This window comes from Dipodomys merriami, unplaced genomic scaffold (assembly GCF_024711535.1).
Source record: "Dipodomys merriami isolate MVZ:Mamm:240054 unplaced genomic scaffold, mDipMer1.0.p SCAF_133, whole genome shotgun sequence".
In the NCBI taxonomy this organism is placed as follows: Eukaryota; Metazoa; Chordata; class Mammalia; order Rodentia; family Heteromyidae; genus Dipodomys; species Dipodomys merriami.
Window position 1 is genome coordinate 3,277,972 of NW_027202638.1, and position 19,517 is coordinate 3,297,488.

Sequence of the window (19,517 nt, forward strand, 5' to 3'; positions counted from 1 at the left end):
CAAGTCCAGAGTTCAAGCCCCACAACTGACAAAAAAAAAAAAAAGCCATCCTGGAAGTGTGGCTCAAGTGGCAGAATTCCAAACAAGGTGGGCAAGTATGAGGTCCTGAGTTAAAACCTGGAAAATACCTCACTCCTAAATTACAGACATCTACAACTGCTTATTTTTATCTGGATGCTTGGACACCATCCTTGATCTTACAGGAGCAAAACTGAACTGATCTTTCTCCCACATGTCTGGTCTTCACACAGCCATACTCAGCTCAGATAACATTTCCTTAACTTTTATCAGACAAGGAACTGTCTCAGGACAGTCCTCAAATCCTATATATAAACAACCAACCAGAAAACATAGTTAACACTTAAGGCAGTATCTGGAGCCCATCTATTTCTTACCACCTTCATGCCTATACTCCTGGTCTAAGCTGCCATCTCTTGCAAGAGCCTGAACTTCCTGCAGGCCATTCCCTTCTCAGCCAAGTCTCAGAACAGTAGCTAGAGTGCTTCTTTGAAACCAAAGTCACAGGACAGCATGGTGTTGCTTAGTTATAATCCTTCAATATTTTTCCATCTCATTCAGAGTCCAGTTGAAAGTTTTTACAATGGCCTACAATCTTTCATTCAATTTGGCTTGTCATCTCTCTGACATCTGTTACTGGTGTTCCTATGCCCCTGGCATTCTCTCCTCTTTATTTCTCTTTGAATAGTGAGGCAGAGTTTCGCCGCAAGACCGTGGCACTTGCTGTTTTCTCTGCTCACTTCTAGATACCTGCCCAGCTTGCCCCCTTACCTACTTGGGTCTAATGCCCTCACCTTCTCAGTGAGGTTTTCCTCTGGCCACTCTATTGAACATTGTCTCCATCCTCTGAAGCTTCCAGCCACTTTCCTTGCTTTACCTTTTTTCTAAAGTACTTATGACTATTTGTAAACATTAATTGTTTGATTGAATGAGGACAGGAATCTTCAGAGAAATAGCTCCAGAATCTAGACAATGCTTGCAAGATAGAAGGCACTCAATAAACACCTATTGAATGAATAGAATAAATGAATATTCATTCATTCATAAACTAGGTGAATGAGAGAGGGGAAAAAAAGCAAGCCAAAACTCTAGGAAACCTATTCCAGACAGGAAGAGATGTTCTAAAATAAGATAAATAGAAAGGAGGGTAATAGGAAAGGATATGAATATAACCATCTTTAGAGGCTTGAATCTGTTCTCATAAACAAGAAAAGATCTAGGAGGGGCTTAGTTTAGCAAAAATTGCTTTCTGTCATTGGGAAATGTTCATATAGGAACCAGTTCTCATGAGAGGTGGAGAGGGATCCTGCATTCCAGGAGCCAAAGCAGAAGGCAACGAGTACTCTAGGAGTGGCTGGATGTACAATGCTGAGGCTGTTTTAAATTATAACTGCTTTGTGGTTGCAAAATCATAAGCTAAGGTTTACACTGACCTTTGGTTATAAATATGAAAAAGGTCTGAAATTTTAAGTGAACATCACTGAATAAGTCTAGAGTTTTCAAAATGTTGCTCTACTCATCCTCTTACATTTTCTTTACTGCTAGGGAAATTCTGAAGCTCATCTTTTTTTGTATTTTTTAATTGAACATCTCAGATTTCCCCAATGTTCTCATAGTCTCCATTATATGGAAACAAAGATCTCTTTTCTGCCAGTCTGACCTTCCCAAACCCCAAGTCTACTTCTCAAAGATGCTCCAAGGTTGGCTGGCTCTATTGCATAGTAATCTCAGTTTTACTTGGTATTATCTATAGCATCAGATCAACATTTGATTATATTCTATTTGTACACAGTATACACTATGTTCTCTGTGTGTGCAACTCACTGTTATTTGCTAATAATCTGTTCATGTATGTGTCTGCTTTTTGAAATCTCATGTATACAGAAATAATGCTTAATGCTATATTAATATAGTATGGAGTTAGGTATCTAGCTGATTCCAAATAACCCCTTACCAACTGACTGGCTAATCAATGAACAAAAGGGAAAAATCGAGCCAGCATGCTCAAGCTTTGTCTACCAGGAACTACTTTCCTAGAAAGCATTTTTTCCTTCCTTTGCAAATCAATTTCAAAGTCAAAACACTGCAGATTTCACAAATAGGAGTAGTAGGCAGGTATTGGGCTTTACAAATCATGCATGTCCAAACAAAAGTCAGGGATGCCCGTAGAAGTATGAACCAAGGTAGGCAAATAAAGGTGTCCTGGATGGAGCTCAGTATCACCACATGGTGTTCAAATCACAAGAATATTTCTGGGTGTAGGGTGGTTTTTGCCAATTGTAAAGGAACTGCATGTGTTTTCTAGCAAAGTCCCATTGTTTGCTAACCCTTCAGGTTCTTATAGTCTCTAAATTGGCAACATTGTTCTAAACACTTTTCATATATAAAGTTATTTGAGATTCAAGATGGAGTTTCCTTGTTGGCATTACTGTCATTATCGCCATTCTCATTCTGCATATGAGAAGACTAGGAAGCAGAGAGTTTAAGTAAGTTGTCCAGGGGCAAGTAGAGAGATCAGAGGAATAAAGATTGATATGTGTTAGATCCTACAGCAAGGAAGAGGAAAATGGAGCAACGAGCCAGAAGAGTCTGACTCTAGAACTGGTGCTCGTCACCACTCTACTTCACAGGCTCTAAACAATTTGTAGGCTCTAATTGAGAGGGATGTGAAATAGCAAAAGGCATATGTTTCACATTCACATAAGCCTGGTTTAAATCGCAGTTCTGCCATTCACTAGCTGTGTGGCCTTGAACAAATTATGTAGCATCTCTGAACACTGGAAGGGGGATGATACAGCTTATCTTGTAAATCTGACATATCCTCAGTAATCTGTAGAGTTCGCTTTGCAGAGTATACTGAATATGCTCAGTATTCAATAATTTACTACTATTACACAAAAACCTCAAATTTAATATTTAGAGGACCTGAATAATTTTCCACCAGTTTACAGTTAAATTACTAAGCACAGTTTCAAATAAAAAGGACATTTAGTTATAATTATTCAGGAAAAGAGACAATTGGAGCAATCCACAGAATATAATTTCCACATTAATTTTATAAGGATTATTACTAAATTCTAATAGTTAATTTTCCAATTAAAGGGCTTAGATCCCAGGTAAAAGCTAAATCTATCTCATGTTATTGACAAATCCATTTTATAATAGCTAAGTTAAAAAATCTTAGCTCATCAGTTACAGTTGTATAGTCAGTAAAATGAACAAAAATGTTGGCTAATGCTGTTTTATTGGCTTGGAAGTTATGCAAGTCTTTTCCAAATCATCCATAAAAATTGATCTTAGTCCAACAAGAAGTCAATAGCAATGTGGGAAAGTTGTGTTTGTTTTTCTCCCTGCTCCTCTTGTCGTAACTTCACATTTAATGAAGATCAATTTCCAAAGATGAAGCTGAGGGAGCTAATAATCTATCAAATATAACTACTTAAACAAAAATACAAATCCATAAGTGGAAATAATACTTTGCATTGTACAGCAAATGTTACCAAAGCAAAGTAGAGGGAAATGTTTAATATTGGGGATTAAAAAGCAGAACATTCTGGTCATTGCCTGTAATTCTATAGCTTCATTCCATGGTCCTAACTTAGAATTCTATAGCAGGCTCTTCACTGTCAGGAAGCCTTGGTCACTACCTTTCAGAGCTCATTTTATGCACCATATATTACTCATGCCTCATTTTTCTAGGTTCTGAGAGCCCTTGCTCAAATGGCACAGCTTTGCTAATGACTAGGGCCCTGAGGTGTACATTGTGGAAACATGGTGAAAGAGTTTGTTTCTTTGTTGTTGAGCTAGACAGATGTGGGGATCTGAATCTGAATCTTTGATCTTTTTCACAGGCACTACCACCTCAATTCCATTCTCTTATTTGGAAGACTATATGATTACAGTGTAGACACACCACAAATGGTAGCTATTATTCAAGTTATTTTCATTATATATCTTATAAGCACTGGTATGTGTTGGGACATTTTGATCCAGAGCTGTTTTAATATATTCTTTTCTAAAGGAAACAAAACTAACTAATATTATCATTCACATTAGCAGAAAAATCACATAGTAGCAGAAAACAGAAATATTACCACTGACGGCCATTTATAATAGGGTGAAAGAAACGCCCTAAGTATTTATACAGGTGATGTGATTTGTGAGAAAGGCTGGACTTTCAGAAGATACCAAGTTTAAGCTTTTGATTCTGAGTTCAAGAGATAAATACCGTATCAGGGACATACTAACAGGATTAAAGGAAGACATTTATCACAGTTTCCAATTTGCATTTTGTTACCTATGCCCATTCTACTGAACAGACACACTGAGTCAATATTTTCACTGATTTTCTGCCATGTGAATAGTCTAAGTTATAGTTCATTGTACTTTAATGTTAGAAGAATTCCTTTAAAAACAGCAAACACTTAAAACAGAGGAAATTGATGACCATTTTGATATGTCTCAATTAGTAATAGTTTGGAATCTGCAGTAAACCGTCTTATGCTTCTCTATATCCTAGAAAGTTCTGCCTCGGTATAAAGAAATTCACTGGTTATTCAACATGATATAAAACATGGCTTCACCATAATAGAGATATATATGAACTCAAAATGGCAGTGTTACAGTCTGCCTTTCCGAGCATTGTACCAAGCAGTGTAACACGCGCTTGTGAAAGCCTTGCCTCAGAGTTTTCCCTGACATCTCACGGGGTGTGGACTATCGCCTGTTTCGTTTTACAGGTGAACTGGTCAGTATTTGACTCTTAGTAGTTCAGACTTGGAAAGCTCACTTTTCTTTCTAGGACCCTAATATACTATGCAGACTAGGGTCCCAGAGTACTCTCACTGGCTTGTTGGAGTTTTTGTATTCTATTTATGATTTCAAGTTAATTTTATCCTTTTAAACATATGCTTCTGAAATCAGCTCTTTGTCCAAGTGTATTTTCTTTGGAGAATCCCTAAGCAAAGAATAGCTCCTTAATTCCATGTGGTCTCCCTTTTCCCATCTTTAAAGGACACTTTCTAATTGCCAGGCCCAGCACACAGCCCTCAGTTCTTTGTGTCAACAGTAAATATTGCTTCCTTTCTGTGCTCTCTCCCCCCCCCTCTCATCCTCTCTCTCACCCCTCTCCCCTCACAATTCCCACTCTGATTCCAGATAATCCAGCCAGGGCCTCCAGAATGGTCCTCTGGTTCCAGTCCCCCCTCTCCCCTCCCCCCCGCCCCGTACTGCTAGGCCTAGAGTGTGCTGGAATCTACAGGCATCAGCATCCCCACTTATCCTGACTACTGTGGTTATGAGGGGCCTCTGTTGAATGTAGACAGCCAGTCAGCCAAGTCGAAATTTATACCAGAAATCTATTACCTAATTTTTAAACAAAATGACATGAAATCAGACTTGAAGATATCAAAAACATGTCTAGTTTCTGATTTAAGCAAGAAAATCCATATTGTTGCTGCTTCTACCACAGAATAATTTACTGCAACAGGAGTTCTGGATCTTATGCCAAAAATGAGGTCTTCTAACCAATGTCAAGGCCAATTATCTTGTGGTAGATCCCACAACAAAAGCAGACTATTGTGATTAGAGTCAGAAGCACCACCCAGAGAAGCCAGGAAGCTTCTGGAGATTTTCTTAAAGTTGATTTTTATTTTCCCCCCATGTGTCTGTCTAAATAAACTACCAGAAACCATGTGTGGGGACTGAGGAGCTGAGATTAGCTGGAAGACAATGATAGGGACTGTCAATGGGGAGAGTAAGCTGGGACAGGTTTGTTTTGAGTTGAGCTGGAGCCATGTTGCAAAGCTGTGTACTTGTGACACAGCAAAGATTCCCATAGCCAAGCCCCAACATGTCACAACCCCCTCCCTTCCTGAATCTCCCTCCCAGATACACCATCAGGAGCCATCCTACAGTTTCAGGAATACAGAGCCCAGGTGGCTCCATGCAGAAATACATACCCCACAGTGAAGAACTGCCTCATCTCCTGTCGTCGAGACCGCATCAGTTGCTTATACTCTCCGATTCGGAGCTTTTTGCCATCGACAATGCAGGTGCGTTTCGGTCGGGGTTTGTATTTATAGTTTGGGTACTTCTCTAAGTGGATCTTGCTAAGCCGGGCCTGCTCTTCATAATAAGGTTGCTTCTCCTGGTTGGACATGGATTTCCAGCGAGAGCCTAGACAAAAAATAGCCTTAAGTGCTCAGTGGTTAAGGCAACATATTCTTTGGCAAGTACAACTAGACTGACCTCACACCACTTTTTTGCCTTTACTTTGTGTAGTTCCCATTACCATATACCATTGAGTGGTGTGTGTGTGTGTGTGTGTGTGTGTGTGTGTGTGTGTGTGTGTATGTGTGTGTGTGTATGTGTGTGTGTGTATGTGTGTGTGTGTGTGTGTATGTGTGTGTGTGTGTGTGTTATACTGAGGATTGAACCCAGGATGTTGTACATGGTAGGCAAGTGCTCTATCTCTGTGCTAAATAGATTGTTTTTAAAATACGTCTTTGCTGCTTAAAGATCATTTTCTATACCAAAGTTCCAATTCATCTGCTCCTCCTCTTAAAAAGGTTAACAGTCTAAAACTTCCTAAGCATGCTTCTGTGTATGACTGCATTCACAGGAAAAGCTCACTTCGTTCTAGAAATTTAAACATCTCCCACACTCCAAGTGTGTTTGGTGAAACTAACTTCTGATGTCAGCACATATTGATATTCTTCCATATATAAAGAGGGGGGGCAATTCTAAAAACAACTCACATGGATGTGGGTGTTGATACCTAATCCCTGTAATCCTTGCAACTCAGATGCAACTCAGAGATCTAAGGATTGTGGTCCCAAGCCAGTCTGAGCAGAAAAGTCCATGAGATGCTCTAACTGGGTGACTGAGGGGGAGCAGGTAAGAAAGCTAGATCGGGGTAGATTGGAGATTTGGCTCAAGTAATAGAGTACCAGCTGTCAGTGAAAAACTAAGCAAGAGTGTGAGGCTCTGATTTCAAACTCTAGTATCAGCACAAGCATGCACTCACATACATGCACTCACACACACTCTCAACTCTACTTAAGAAGTTATAACTTCAGACAGGAAGGTCCAGTTGGAAATATATATATATGTTTATATATTTATATTTATATACTTATATATAAATATATATACCATTTTCAAGTACTATAAATGTCCACCCAAAGCTATATCAATAAAAGTACAAAAATTTTAAATATGATTTACACAGGAAGAAGGAAAAGTATTCACGTCTTTAATATTGTTTATAAAGAATCATCTAAACACTTGACAAAGAAGGGATGTGTTTTTTTAGATGTATCAAGTTGCATTTTTGTGCCTTACTGGTGAATAAAGCGGTAACAGCTGTGCAGGCTGGATGTTAGCTATTCTTCCGTGGAGATTTTTCATACCTAAACAAATGGAAACGTTCTACAAATATTCCCTGTAGCCAGCAATATGCTGGTCTGCTTTAACAGCACATCCATCCCTGTTCTTTCCTAATTGTTGTGCACAAGTTGTGCAAATCGTCTGTGCAGATCAGTCTCTGTGCTGCTGGCTCCCAGCAGCTGAAAGCCCCAGTTGAGGATTCTTGGCACTCTTGAAATGCTTGTGTATAAAAGTTGACACTTAATGAATGGACTTGCTATCTTCCAAATCATTTTTCACAGAATGCATATCAATAATATAGATTCCTCACGGCTGCCCAACCCGACACACAGAGGGTCTATTCCCATCTGAAAGCTTACTAATATTACCAACAAAATGGCAGGAGACAAATAAGAAGATAATGCTGATTTCTTTTAGAATGACTTTTAGTTTGAAAAAAATTATAATCTGTCCATGAGGGATATTTTGATTTAGAATATACTTAAATTCAAAAGAATAACATCCCTAAAATCTTAAAAATAAAACATCACTTAATTGTCATGACAGTTAGGATCTACTTTAAAATTCAAAAGTCAAAATGAAAAAAAGAGAAGAATGTGTATTTGAATGTTTCACCACTGTTTGATCTATGTATATGTTTTAAATTTTCTTAGAGGTCAGTGACTCGAAATGTCTCAGAATCAAGTTAAATTATTTATGTAGCGACAAAACACATGTATTTGTGTATGTCCATATCACCGATATTTACTCAGGTTAAATATTTATTGCTTTTGAACAAAACATTTAAAAAATTAAAGCCACAGTTTAAGTCTGTAACGTTTTTCAGCTTCTGAAACTGCTCTCTTTGCAATTTTGCCACATCGTGACAGCTTAAACAGAACAGTGCCTTCTGTGTTTTTCCTTTTTAAAGAGGAAACATGTTGACTGTAATGCTGCATGTTGAATAAAATATGTTCAATATGTTGTGCACAATAATTCCAAACTATATAATCTCTGCTAGGCAAGCTTTACACTAATAGAACAAGGCTTGAGTTTAATCCTGAGAAACAGGAGAATCGCTGGCAATTTACCACAAAGTGGGCCTCTGCCCTGTGGTCTGTGTGTTCAACTCACTGCTATGAAATTTCAACTCGTCATCTCTTATTAAAGTAAATGTAGCTTTACTTTGCAACTCTTAAAGTTATCATTAGAGGCATTGTTCTGCACTTCATGAATTTCACACTATTTTGGGTTTCACCCCTCATCCTTCATAAATTCTTGCAGGGGAACATATGAAACCAACAATGCTAGAACAGAAAACTGAAGTCTTTGAGTTTTTCCAAGATTGCATAGCAACTTATAAATTTTAAAAGCCTGAATGAGAGGGTAGATAAAGCTTGCCCTCAGGATTCCTGTTTAGCAATGTCCCTGCAGGAGTGGCTGAATTCACGATATTAACATATTACTAGGAGTACTTTAGAGATTTGCAGTTAGCCTTGCCATGGCAATAGTTTTGCCCTTAAAAGAAAGTTTTAGCCACCTGCTCTATATATGCAGTAACTCATAAACCTGTATGTCGGGTGGTGGGAGAGGTAACAAGATGGTAACAAAAGGCTGTTGTGGCAACTGGCTGTATTTCTTTTGACTCCTGCCACCTACAGTTGAAGCCCAATTACGCCCCTGCCTAAAAAAGAGGAGAGAGAAAGAGGGAGGGGGAGAGAGAGAGAGACAGAGAGACAGAGACAAAGAGAGACAGAGAGACAGAGAGAGAGAGAGAGAGAGAGAGAGAGAGAGAGAGAGAGAGAGAGAGAGAGAGAGAGAGAGAGAGAGAGAGAGAGAGAGAGAGCACACTAGCACTAGCTGTGCCACTGGCCACTGCACTTACCTAAGATTTTGCTAATGTTGGAGTTGTGCATGTCAGGGAAGGCTTGAAGGATTTTCCTCCTCTCATCCTTCGCCCAAACCATAAATGCATTCATTGGTCGCTTGATGTGTGGCTCGCTGCTGGCTCGGCCTCGGGCATCCCTGTAGACTCGTGCTTCAGCCACAGTGGCACCTCCTGTTGGCCAACAATAATACTGCTGTAGTTTAGCTGCAGAGCCATTCATTGCTTTACTTCCTGTAGTGTTAGGGCAGGAAGAACAAGATGGGTGCAAAGCATTATTATACGGCTAATGCAACAGCTTGCTGCCTGGCTCCACTGCTTCCCTTCTCTTCTGTTCTATGCAGTCTTGTGGAAGCAGAAGACAGTTCCAGATGTTAACTCTACATGACATGCTGACAAAGCCCTCAAAGAGACACTGGGAAGAATTAATTTTGCATGTTTTTATATACCTTGATTACTTTAATTGTATTCATTAACTGTCATATCATTTAATGATGTTAAAGTAATGGCTAGTGTTACTCTCTGGTAAACTTTCCTACTATAATTTATTTCTTCAAAAGCAGGCCTTTTTAGTCCATTTTAGCATCATTTGCCAAAAATTCTATACAGTATTTTGTGTTGGCCTGTGATCTTCTCAAGGCTTGGGAGACCTTTTTCCTATTGCTTGATGCTTAAGTCCAATTTGTCCTACAAGTCCGATTCAACTGTTGGTGTTTTGTGAATGAGGTAGTTAATGAAATAAAAAATATTAACTAAACAATGATGAGCAAGGCTTTAAGTGAATCAAGCAGCTCCTGTTTTCGAGGCACTTGCAGTTTGGAAAGGAAGCAAACAATTCAAACAAAAGATGTGTGGTAAATGTTACAAGCACCAGACAGGATGGTCACCAGTGCTTCTCAGGAGATATGATGGCCCAGCTGAGTCTGGAAGGATGAACAAGAATCAGCAGGTGACTGGGAGAGAGGAAGAATGACAGATGGGAAGTGCATTTGCAGTGAGATTCTCCAGGCAACATACACTCACTCCTTATCTTCATGCTCCAGGCCCCAGGCCCCAAAGTGTTTATTGTTTCCCTCACTGACTGCCTCTGATCCTTCCACCACTTCATCTCCAAGAATATGAGATCAGGAGAGATGGTGTTACTCCCATACTTGTATACCCAGGAATCCCCACATAATGGATAATAATTATGTGTTCAATAAATGTTATTTGGTTTTCAGTGCATATGCAAAAGAATTAGATTAAGAAGTAGTTATCTTAAGCGTCTTGATGTGTTTTTCTCTTGTTTAAGAGATTTTTTTCCCCATCTGTCAAATTCTATGTAAGTCTTTGTATTTTATGCTTTGTGAAGGGCTGAATTTAGTAGCATAGTAATTGAAAGCTCCTTGCGGGTATGTCAGGAGATGAGGCTCATTCATTATTGTATGCTTTGGATCTGTGAAGTGTCTGGTATATGCATGGAAGTAGGAAAGAAGGGAGTGGGGAATAAGGGAGAGAAGGAGGGAGAAAAGAAAGAAGGAAGGAAAAAGGAAGCCTCTGTTTGTTTCCATACTTCTGACCAGTATAGCACACTGGTGTATGCTTTGCCATGTAGAATATCCTAAATATCTCCTTATAGATAGAGAAATTCTACAGTAAAATGTGAAGTAGTTGGACGGAGGGCCTCAGCCACCAGCTGTATGAACTGGAAATCTTACTCACAAAAGTTTAGAAGCAAAATAAACATTAAACCCAACATTTCTGTTTATCTAGTATAACTTTCAGTTCAGTGAAGTTACACGGGAACAACATCACCTAATCAATCTCTAGCCTTTCTTTCCTATTTCCAGATACCTTGCTTATATAGCTTGTATGTGTCAAAGCCAGTAATAAATTAGGACATTAAAGGGTGCTATTATTTCAAAAATATGATCATCATTTACAACAATAACAAAAAAGACAGGATAAAAGGATGGAAATAGCTAATATTGTGAAATGTTTTTCTAAACAGGAAGGAGATCAGAGAAGCCACTTTCTAGAGATCATGCAAAAAAAATCTTGCTTTATAAACAACTCTTCTTTTAGACCTACTAGACAGAATGATGCCTTACATGAAACGTCTCAGATCCTAAGATGCATAACTAATATGCTACCTTTTTGCCACCGTACCCACAGTACATTAATTTCATTTAAAATGCACTGACCATACAGGATAAATTGATTTCACTTTATATGGATTTGACAGCCATGTTTATTGTGCAGTGAAATGTAGTGTAGCTTCCAGCTGACAATATCCATCAACACAGGGCAATATGCTGACTGCTGGGCCAGATGAAGGCATACATTACTCTGGAAGTGAAACACTCATTCAGATACGACAGTGTCTTCTCCTGAGGATCACCATGGTAATTTATGATGCCCTCAGTGCCATTACTTTACAACTGACATGGATTCAGCAATTTATATACTGGCATGCATACACATAAAAGGAGACAGGTTTGTGGAGAATGTCAGATGCAAAAACATTTCAATATTATTCTAAGTTAACTACTGTGCCACAGGTGATTAACATTTCAGATCTGCTTTTGCTGTTTGTAGCTTTCTCACTACCTCTAGCAAAACCTAATAGTTGACTTGCTTTTCCTTTCTTCATTTAAAAATGAATATTTCATTGTAAATGGGAAGTTTTCATCTCCTACAGACTGACAGACATAGTGGTGGATTTTTTTAGACTCTGCAGATTTTATATCTCTTTTCCATACTATCGCTGCTCTCTGGGACATACCCAATGCCTTCCTCTCGTGTGCTATGCCATAGTGTTAGCAAATGTGCTTTACAATCTTCTGCTTCACTAAATTCTATCTTCTCCCAAGAACAGGATTCAGGCCCAACCTTCACCAAGTGCTCTGTACTGACCTTTTCCCACATCTCATATTTTCTACATTACTCCACTCAATTATACAGAATACCTTTAGGACTCATAAGGAATGTTTCCAGATATTCAAGTACACTACATAGTATAAAACTGCATGGTAGTTAGAGGAACAGTTTAAAAAGGCTTTAAGGCACCACATTTTTTCCCTTGTCCCTTCCAGGAGGTGTGAGCTGAAAAATGAAGGAGGATATCTTAAACTAGTAATGATGGATCAGATGAACCAAGTGTTAGGAAGAACAGACTTATCCAGGGAGATCAAAGTTTGAAACCACTTTGAATAGGACCTGCTATCTGATCCGACTCAACATCAGTGACTTTTAATATGATACAAATGTTCAGTGTCCAGGTTTTTTGTACAATCATTATGGGCAAATGTTTTTCCAGGTTTTCCCTTTCCCAGGTTCTATTTTTACCTATTTATTTCCTATTCTCTAAATATGTGATACTTAAAAACTACCTTGTTGCTACACGAACTATGCCCAGAATATCACCCCACTTAATTAGGCAGTCAATAAAAAGCAAAAACAAACCTATTTGCCTATGAAAGTTGGCTTATCCCTCCAGTCTGAACAACTAACATCCTGATAGTGATTTTGTTTTGTTTTTGTCAGTCATGGGGCTTGAACTCTGGGCTTGGGTGCTGACCTGCGCTCTTCAGCTCAAGGCAAGCTCTCTACTGCTTGAGCCACATCACCACATCCTACAACTAACATCCTGAAAAGGCAAGATTTAGGACATAATAACTCAACTTATCACAGAGCGTTAGTTAAAAAAAAATAAAAGCAATATTGTAAACCAGAGACACTCCATAAGGATGTGTTGAAGGTTTCTCCTCTTTTTGTAGTTATTATACCACATACAGCTTCTAAAGAATTTATGGAAGCACTCTATAGAAAGATGCTTTCTTGATAAAATATTGAAATATTGAACTGAAACCTTGGACAGAAAGTATTTCTCAAGATTATTTCCGTTTTCATTGAAAGTATCTATCACTTGAACTTCCAACCTAGGTTTGGGCTAAAGTCAATACTTCTAAAAGATATGAAAGACTACAATATCAAAAGAACATTTGGAAAGTATCCTTAACCTTCCCTAAAATTTCCTCATTATGAAAAATAGCTAACAAATTGTAATTGCAGAAATATATATTATATACATATCTGTGTATATATATATATAAATTAAAAAAATTGAAAAATGGCAATTTACCACGTAAGGAGAACTCTTATAAGGAGTTAAAAAATCTACACATCAAGTATATGTTTCTGAAAACAACATCATTAAGTCTAAAAAAGTATTGAGTTCTTAAATATGCAAAATACTCTATCGGCTTCAGAACTAAATTGTCTTAGAGAATAGCTCACTATTCTATGAGAGAATTTCCTTTCCTTTTAATAGCATAGGAAACATTTGTGGATTCAAGATAGGGTTTCTCACAGAAAGCAGTTGGAAGAAGCCTGGACATTCAGCTTGTAACAGAGGCTAGCTGCTTTCCCACAGACCTAACTGTTGCTAACTACCAGCATTCACAATCACAATGACAATTACTGAAGAGCCAGGAATCCAGGAGAACCAAACCAACAGGCACCAGGGGAAAGTATGGTGTCTGTACTCCAGGATCTCCTCTTCTGTACAACTTCCTCACATGAGGCTTAGAGCAAATAAGTCATCCTGCATCTCCTAAGTCATAGTTTGTGTAAATGCAAACTTTCAGTTGTTTACAAAGAAAAAGAGCTAATCCAGAGAGGGAAAATAGTTATTGCAAAACAAAGACCTCCTTAGGAAGTTGTGACTTGAATGATTTAGAGAACACAGAAAATTAAGCTTTTCCAGGTGGGTTGGAAAGACGGCCGTTTCACCATCATAGCCGATGGCAATGGTCCTGAACTAATCTTAGCAAGGTCCCTTCCTGAGAAAATTCCAGAGGCTATCTAAGCAAATGACTGCTTGGTCTGGGTTTGTGCATATATAAAAATTTTCTGAATCCAGGAGCTCAGGATATTTCTGTAATGTCCCTAGTAATATTTATGCATTAATTCAGCAAACACTTCTGACAAATCTCAGCATGTTCCAAGCATTGTCATGGGGCCTACAAAGAGAAATGGCACATGTACTTTGTAATTGTCCTCTGTAAGTGATGCTAACAAAAGTAATGAAAAAGTACTATGAAAGCAAACAGAAGCCAAAACACTTATTAGGGTAGACAGACATGAATATTAGAGGCTTCAGAGATAAAGGACTGTTTAGATAGCATCTTAAAAGAAGATCAAGCATATAGCAGTATGTGTGGGTATAAAGTATTCAACACTGGGAAACCAGTGTAAATGAAAGTATAAAGTTATTACAAAAGCACCAGAGGTTTGGGGGAATACAAAGAAGTTGGCTTAGAATTCCATTGTGTATATATACCACATTTTCTTGATCCATTCATCTACTGAGGGGCATCTGGGTTGTTTCCCTATCTTAGTTATGGTAAATAATGCTGCAATAAACATAGTTGTGCTGGTAGCTTTAGTATGGTCTTGTTTGTGATCATTTGGGCAAATGCCCAAAAGTGGGATTGCTGGGTCATAGGGGAGCTCTATGTGGAGTCTTTTGAGGAACTTCTATATGCCTCCATCAGAAAGAATGACATTGCCCCATTTGTTAGGAAATGGAAAGACTTGGAAAAATGTTATTAAATGAAGTAAGCCAGGCCCAAAGAAACATAGGTCCCACGGTTCCCCTTATTTGCAATAACTAGTATATGTATGAGACAAGTAGAAAAGGTCAAAAGCTATATACATGTGACCAGATAAGATAAAGTTAAGCAAAATGAACCCCAAGATAGGGACACAAGTGGTTTTTTTCTTCCTTGCTATTGTTTCTAACGTATTTATAAGGTACCATGTGATTTTTTGTTGCTTTATATGTCCCTCCCCCATGGTATAACCCCTGTTTTTTCACTGTATTTGATGTTGGTATAATTTGGGGAGGGGAAGGGAAAAAACAAAATGTTTAAATAGGGATACAGGATGACTCATTGCAACAATGAGATGTAGAAGACACTATGTTGAAAAAGGAACTTTACAATTTAGGTGGGGGTGGGGAGGGGGGTGGCTGTGGAAGTGGGAGGGAAGGGATGGTAGGGGAAAAACAAAGGAGGAGGCAACAATGCTTGATAAGTACTCATTACCTTGCTCATGTAACTGTAACCCCTCTGCATAGTATTTTCACAATAAAAAACTTATCGATGTTGGTATAATTTGTGGAGGGGAAGGGCAAAAAAAATCATTTAACTAGGGATACAGGTGGACCCATTGCAACAATGAGATGTACAAGTCGTTATGTTGAAAAACGAACTTTACAACTTTGGTGGGGAGGGGAGGATCGGGTGGTGGGAGGTGGGGGTAGTATGGGGGTTTTATATATATATATATATATATATGCAAGCTGGCTATGGCTTGGCTTATGGATAAAAGGGAAGTTCTGAGAGATGAAGTTGGAAAATTATATAGAATCAGATTGCTTGGGTACCCTGAAGTCAACTTGAGAAGTCTTTAAGTTACAGAGAGAACCAAAAACATTTTAGAAGTGTTCAAAATGGACACTAAAAGAGAAATTACCAACGTGACTAAGTGCCTTCGAAAAGGCTTATTGAAATTTGCATTTAAATTTTTTGACACCTTATATTTTGTTAGGTAGAATGAATGAGATATGGCACAAAAATTTCTGTTCTGGGATTCAGTTCTAGAAATAGCAGAATAGTTCACATCAGACCAGTCCTCTAACAGAAATAACTAACTTCCTGGGCAATATATAAAAAAGCACTATGCAAAACCATCAGTGGCTACCAAGATTAAGCAGAAGCTTAATGAATAGTTTGTCCTGTAAAGACAATCCACAGTGTGCATAGTTTGAAGTTATCATGAAAACAACAAATAAAAAAAAAAACTTGTCTATTTTGTATACAGTGTCAGAGACAGAGTTTGAGGCTTCCAATTGGCTGAAGTTTTACTTTTACATGTAAAGGGAATACATTTAAACCCAGAGGAAAACAGAGCAATGCATCTGAAAAATCCGAGCAGCTATTTAGCTGCTAACTAGTACAAAAGAAAGAGAATTCGTTCTTGAATCCTTCAAGTGATAAGGAGATTCACAAACACCTTTCGCTTTCTTTCCATTGAAATGCCACATGGGGCAAATCCTTGGAAACAAATTCTCTATGCCAAGGCTAAAAACACAACCTAAGGCCTAAAAACAAATTGAAATAAAGTTTCTCTAACAGTGAAACTAAGCTTCCATAAGTTCAATGAGATCAATAAGCACCTTAACTGACTCTTACCACAAAAATATAACATTTTCAAAGGAATATAATAAAATGAGTCATCACACAATATATAGTAAAAATTACTAGTAATACAACCAGAAAAATGTAACCCAGATACAAAAACCAACTAGCCACCACCAATAACAAATCTCCAACCATCAATAAGAACAAACGGAGGTAAAGTTACCTGAATTTAGTGAAAAATATCAACTAACAGGTTGAGAAATGTGTACAAATTAAAAGAAAAAAAAAAACCACATCAAGTCATTCAAAAACCAAAATAAATTTCAGAGAAAATGAGATTAGTAATACAAAGAATGGTTGATTATTCACTAGAAATAATAAAGGCTAGAAAAGAATGGAACACTTTTAGAATACTGAAAGAAACAAACTAAATCTGGTGTTGTAGCTGGTAAACATGTATTTCCAAAATGAATGTGAATGGAGTATTAGTCAGCCATAAAGAAGAACAAAATGCCATCACTTCAACAAAATGGATGGAGCAGGAGGACATTAGGTTAAGTGAGATAAGTCAAATACAAAAATAGTTAGCACATGTTCTCTCTTTTGTAAGGGAACTACAAAATGTTGGCTTGAACATAATCACTAGATTACTGGGGCCTGGGAAAAGTGCCAGGAGATGGCAGGGTTGAGGGCAGAAAAAAAAAAAGTGACTGGATATGGATAATGTACAGTGTATGCAAGTGTAAAAATTTGCATTAATTATATATAATTATTATGTGTTAGTAAAAAATACATAAACAAAAATAAGGAACGGTCATTACAGAACACAAGGAAAGTGTTAAAGGACAAATAATAAAATAAAAATTACTCATGGTTCTACATGCAAAAATATGGACCAGGTGCCAGTGGCTCATGCCTGTAATCCTAGCTCTAAGGAGGCTGAGATCCGAGGATCACTGTTTGAAGCCAGCCTGGGCAGGAAAGTCTGTGAGACTCTTATCTGCAACAAACCACTCAGAAAACCGGAAGTGGCACTGTGGCTCAAGTGGCAGAGTGCTTGCTACCTGAAGAGCTGAGGGACAGCGCCCAGGCACAGAGATTAAGCCCCACAACTGACCAAAAAAAAAAAAAAAAGAGAGAGAGAGAATGTGAAATATGCTCTTTGGTAATAAAAGCTAAGAGAATGAGGTAATAGCAGACATGCCAAAAGAGATATTTGACTAAACTTCTCAAAGTGATGAGAAATACTAAACAAGTGAAAACCAGATACACAAGAAGAAAGTAAGAGCATCGAAACTCGCATGTGACTATTCTTTTCTTCTCTGGATTCCATTAATAAACAACAGTTTATTATTTTTTAAGACAAAGGACTATTTAGAATGAAGTAAAACTCTAGTTGATGAGAGTTTCAAAATATGAAGAAGTTAAATGTGGGACACCAATGGCACATTAGTAGGTCAGATGAGGAGGATAGTAAATGAATTATAAAGCTTGCTGTGTTTTATGAAGTGTTTTTTTTGTTGTTGCTTTGTATGTCCCTTCTCCACGGTATGACCCCTGTTTTCACTGTATTTGATGTTGGTATAATTTGGGGTGTGGAAGGGAAAAAACAAAATCTTTAAATAGGGATACAGGTGGACCCATTGCAACAATGAGATGTACAAGTCGTTATGTCAAAAAACAAACTTTACAATTTAGGCAGGTGGGGTGGGGGTGGGAGTGGGGAGTGTAGTTGTGGAGATGGGAGGGAAGGGATGGTAGGGGAAAAACAGAGGAGGAGGCAACAGTGCTTGATAAGAAATGTACTCATTACCTTGCTCATGTGATTGTAACCCCTCTGTACAGTATTTTCACGATAAAAACTTATTTTAAAAAATACTTAAGGATGTGTAGTGAGTCCTTAGCAAAACCAATATTCAAAAATATACAGGGGTGGGCTGGGAATGTGGCCTAGTGGTAGAGTGCTTGCCTAGCATGTATGAAGCTCTGGGTTTGAATCCTCAGTACCACATAAACAGAAAAAGCCAGAAGTGGTGCTGTGGCTTAAGTGGTAGAGTACCAGTCTTGAGCAAATGAAGTTCAGGGACAGTGCCCAAGCCCTGAGTTCCAGCCCTAGGACTGGCCAAAAAAAAAAAACAAAAAACAAAAAACAAAAAAAAAACCAAACAAACAGGAGATATGCTTCAAAAAGATGCAATTAATCCAAAGGGAGGCAGTAATGAAAGAGTGGAAGGTGGAAAAACTTTAAGAACAAACAAAACAAAGTCTATCAAATTCGACAATTATATTAAATAAAAATAAATTAAATAATTCAATTTTAAAGTCAGAATGGATTAAAAAGTGAAAAAAATCAATGAAATAGAAAACAGAAACAAATTTAAAAAGCGTAAGGATATTTTGAAAGAAAAAAATCAATAAAACCAAAAGCCATTTCTGATTAAAAAACCCATAAATATTCCAATATTTAGATTGAAAAGGTAATGCATCAAATGGACAATAAGCAATAATATGAATAACTTAATTCCAATAATCTGAAAATAGATGAATAGGAAAATGTCTTGACACAAATCATCAAATTTTGTTGAATAAATAGAAAATATAAGTGCTTTCATAGCTAATAAATCTATAACCAAAAACATCCCTATGATAAACTCAAGTCCCAAATGATTTTACTGATAAATGTCAAACAGTTAAAAACAAAAAAGCTAGATACCTGGCGAATAGAGCACCTGCCTAGCAAGCACTATGTCCTCAGTTTAAAACTCCAGTGAAAAAGGAAGGAAGGAAGGAAGGAGAGAGAGAAAGAAAATTAAAGAAGGAGGGAGGAGAGAGAGAAAGAGAAAGAGGGAGGGGGAAAGGAAGGAAGGAAGGAAGGAAGGAAGGAAGGAAGGAAGGAAGGAAGGAAGGGAGGGAGGGAGGGAGGGAGGGAAGAAGGGAGACAAAATAATAATCTAGCACTGGCACAGCAAATAGGGAAAACACTTCCCAGTAATAGCAATATGGACAATATATCATGACCAAGTAGGATTTATTTCAGGCATATAAAATTAGGAAATATA

General features: G+C 37.8%; 1 protein-coding gene across 1 annotated transcript in view; it reads right to left on the bottom strand.

Annotated features, from left to right (window-relative positions):
* The window catches only part of LOC138825062 (transcription factor SOX-6-like), a 237,682-nt gene that overhangs the window by 8,699 nt on the left and 209,466 nt on the right, over positions 1 to 19,517 (bottom strand). The window contains exons 12-13 of the mRNA XM_070019448.1: positions 9,272 to 9,505; positions 5,979 to 6,195 (exon numbers count right to left, since the gene is read on the bottom strand). Coding sequence (XP_069875549.1) covers positions 5,979 to 6,195; positions 9,272 to 9,505 — 451 coding nt within the window. The remainder of the gene's footprint in view (positions 1 to 5,978; positions 6,196 to 9,271; positions 9,506 to 19,517) is intronic.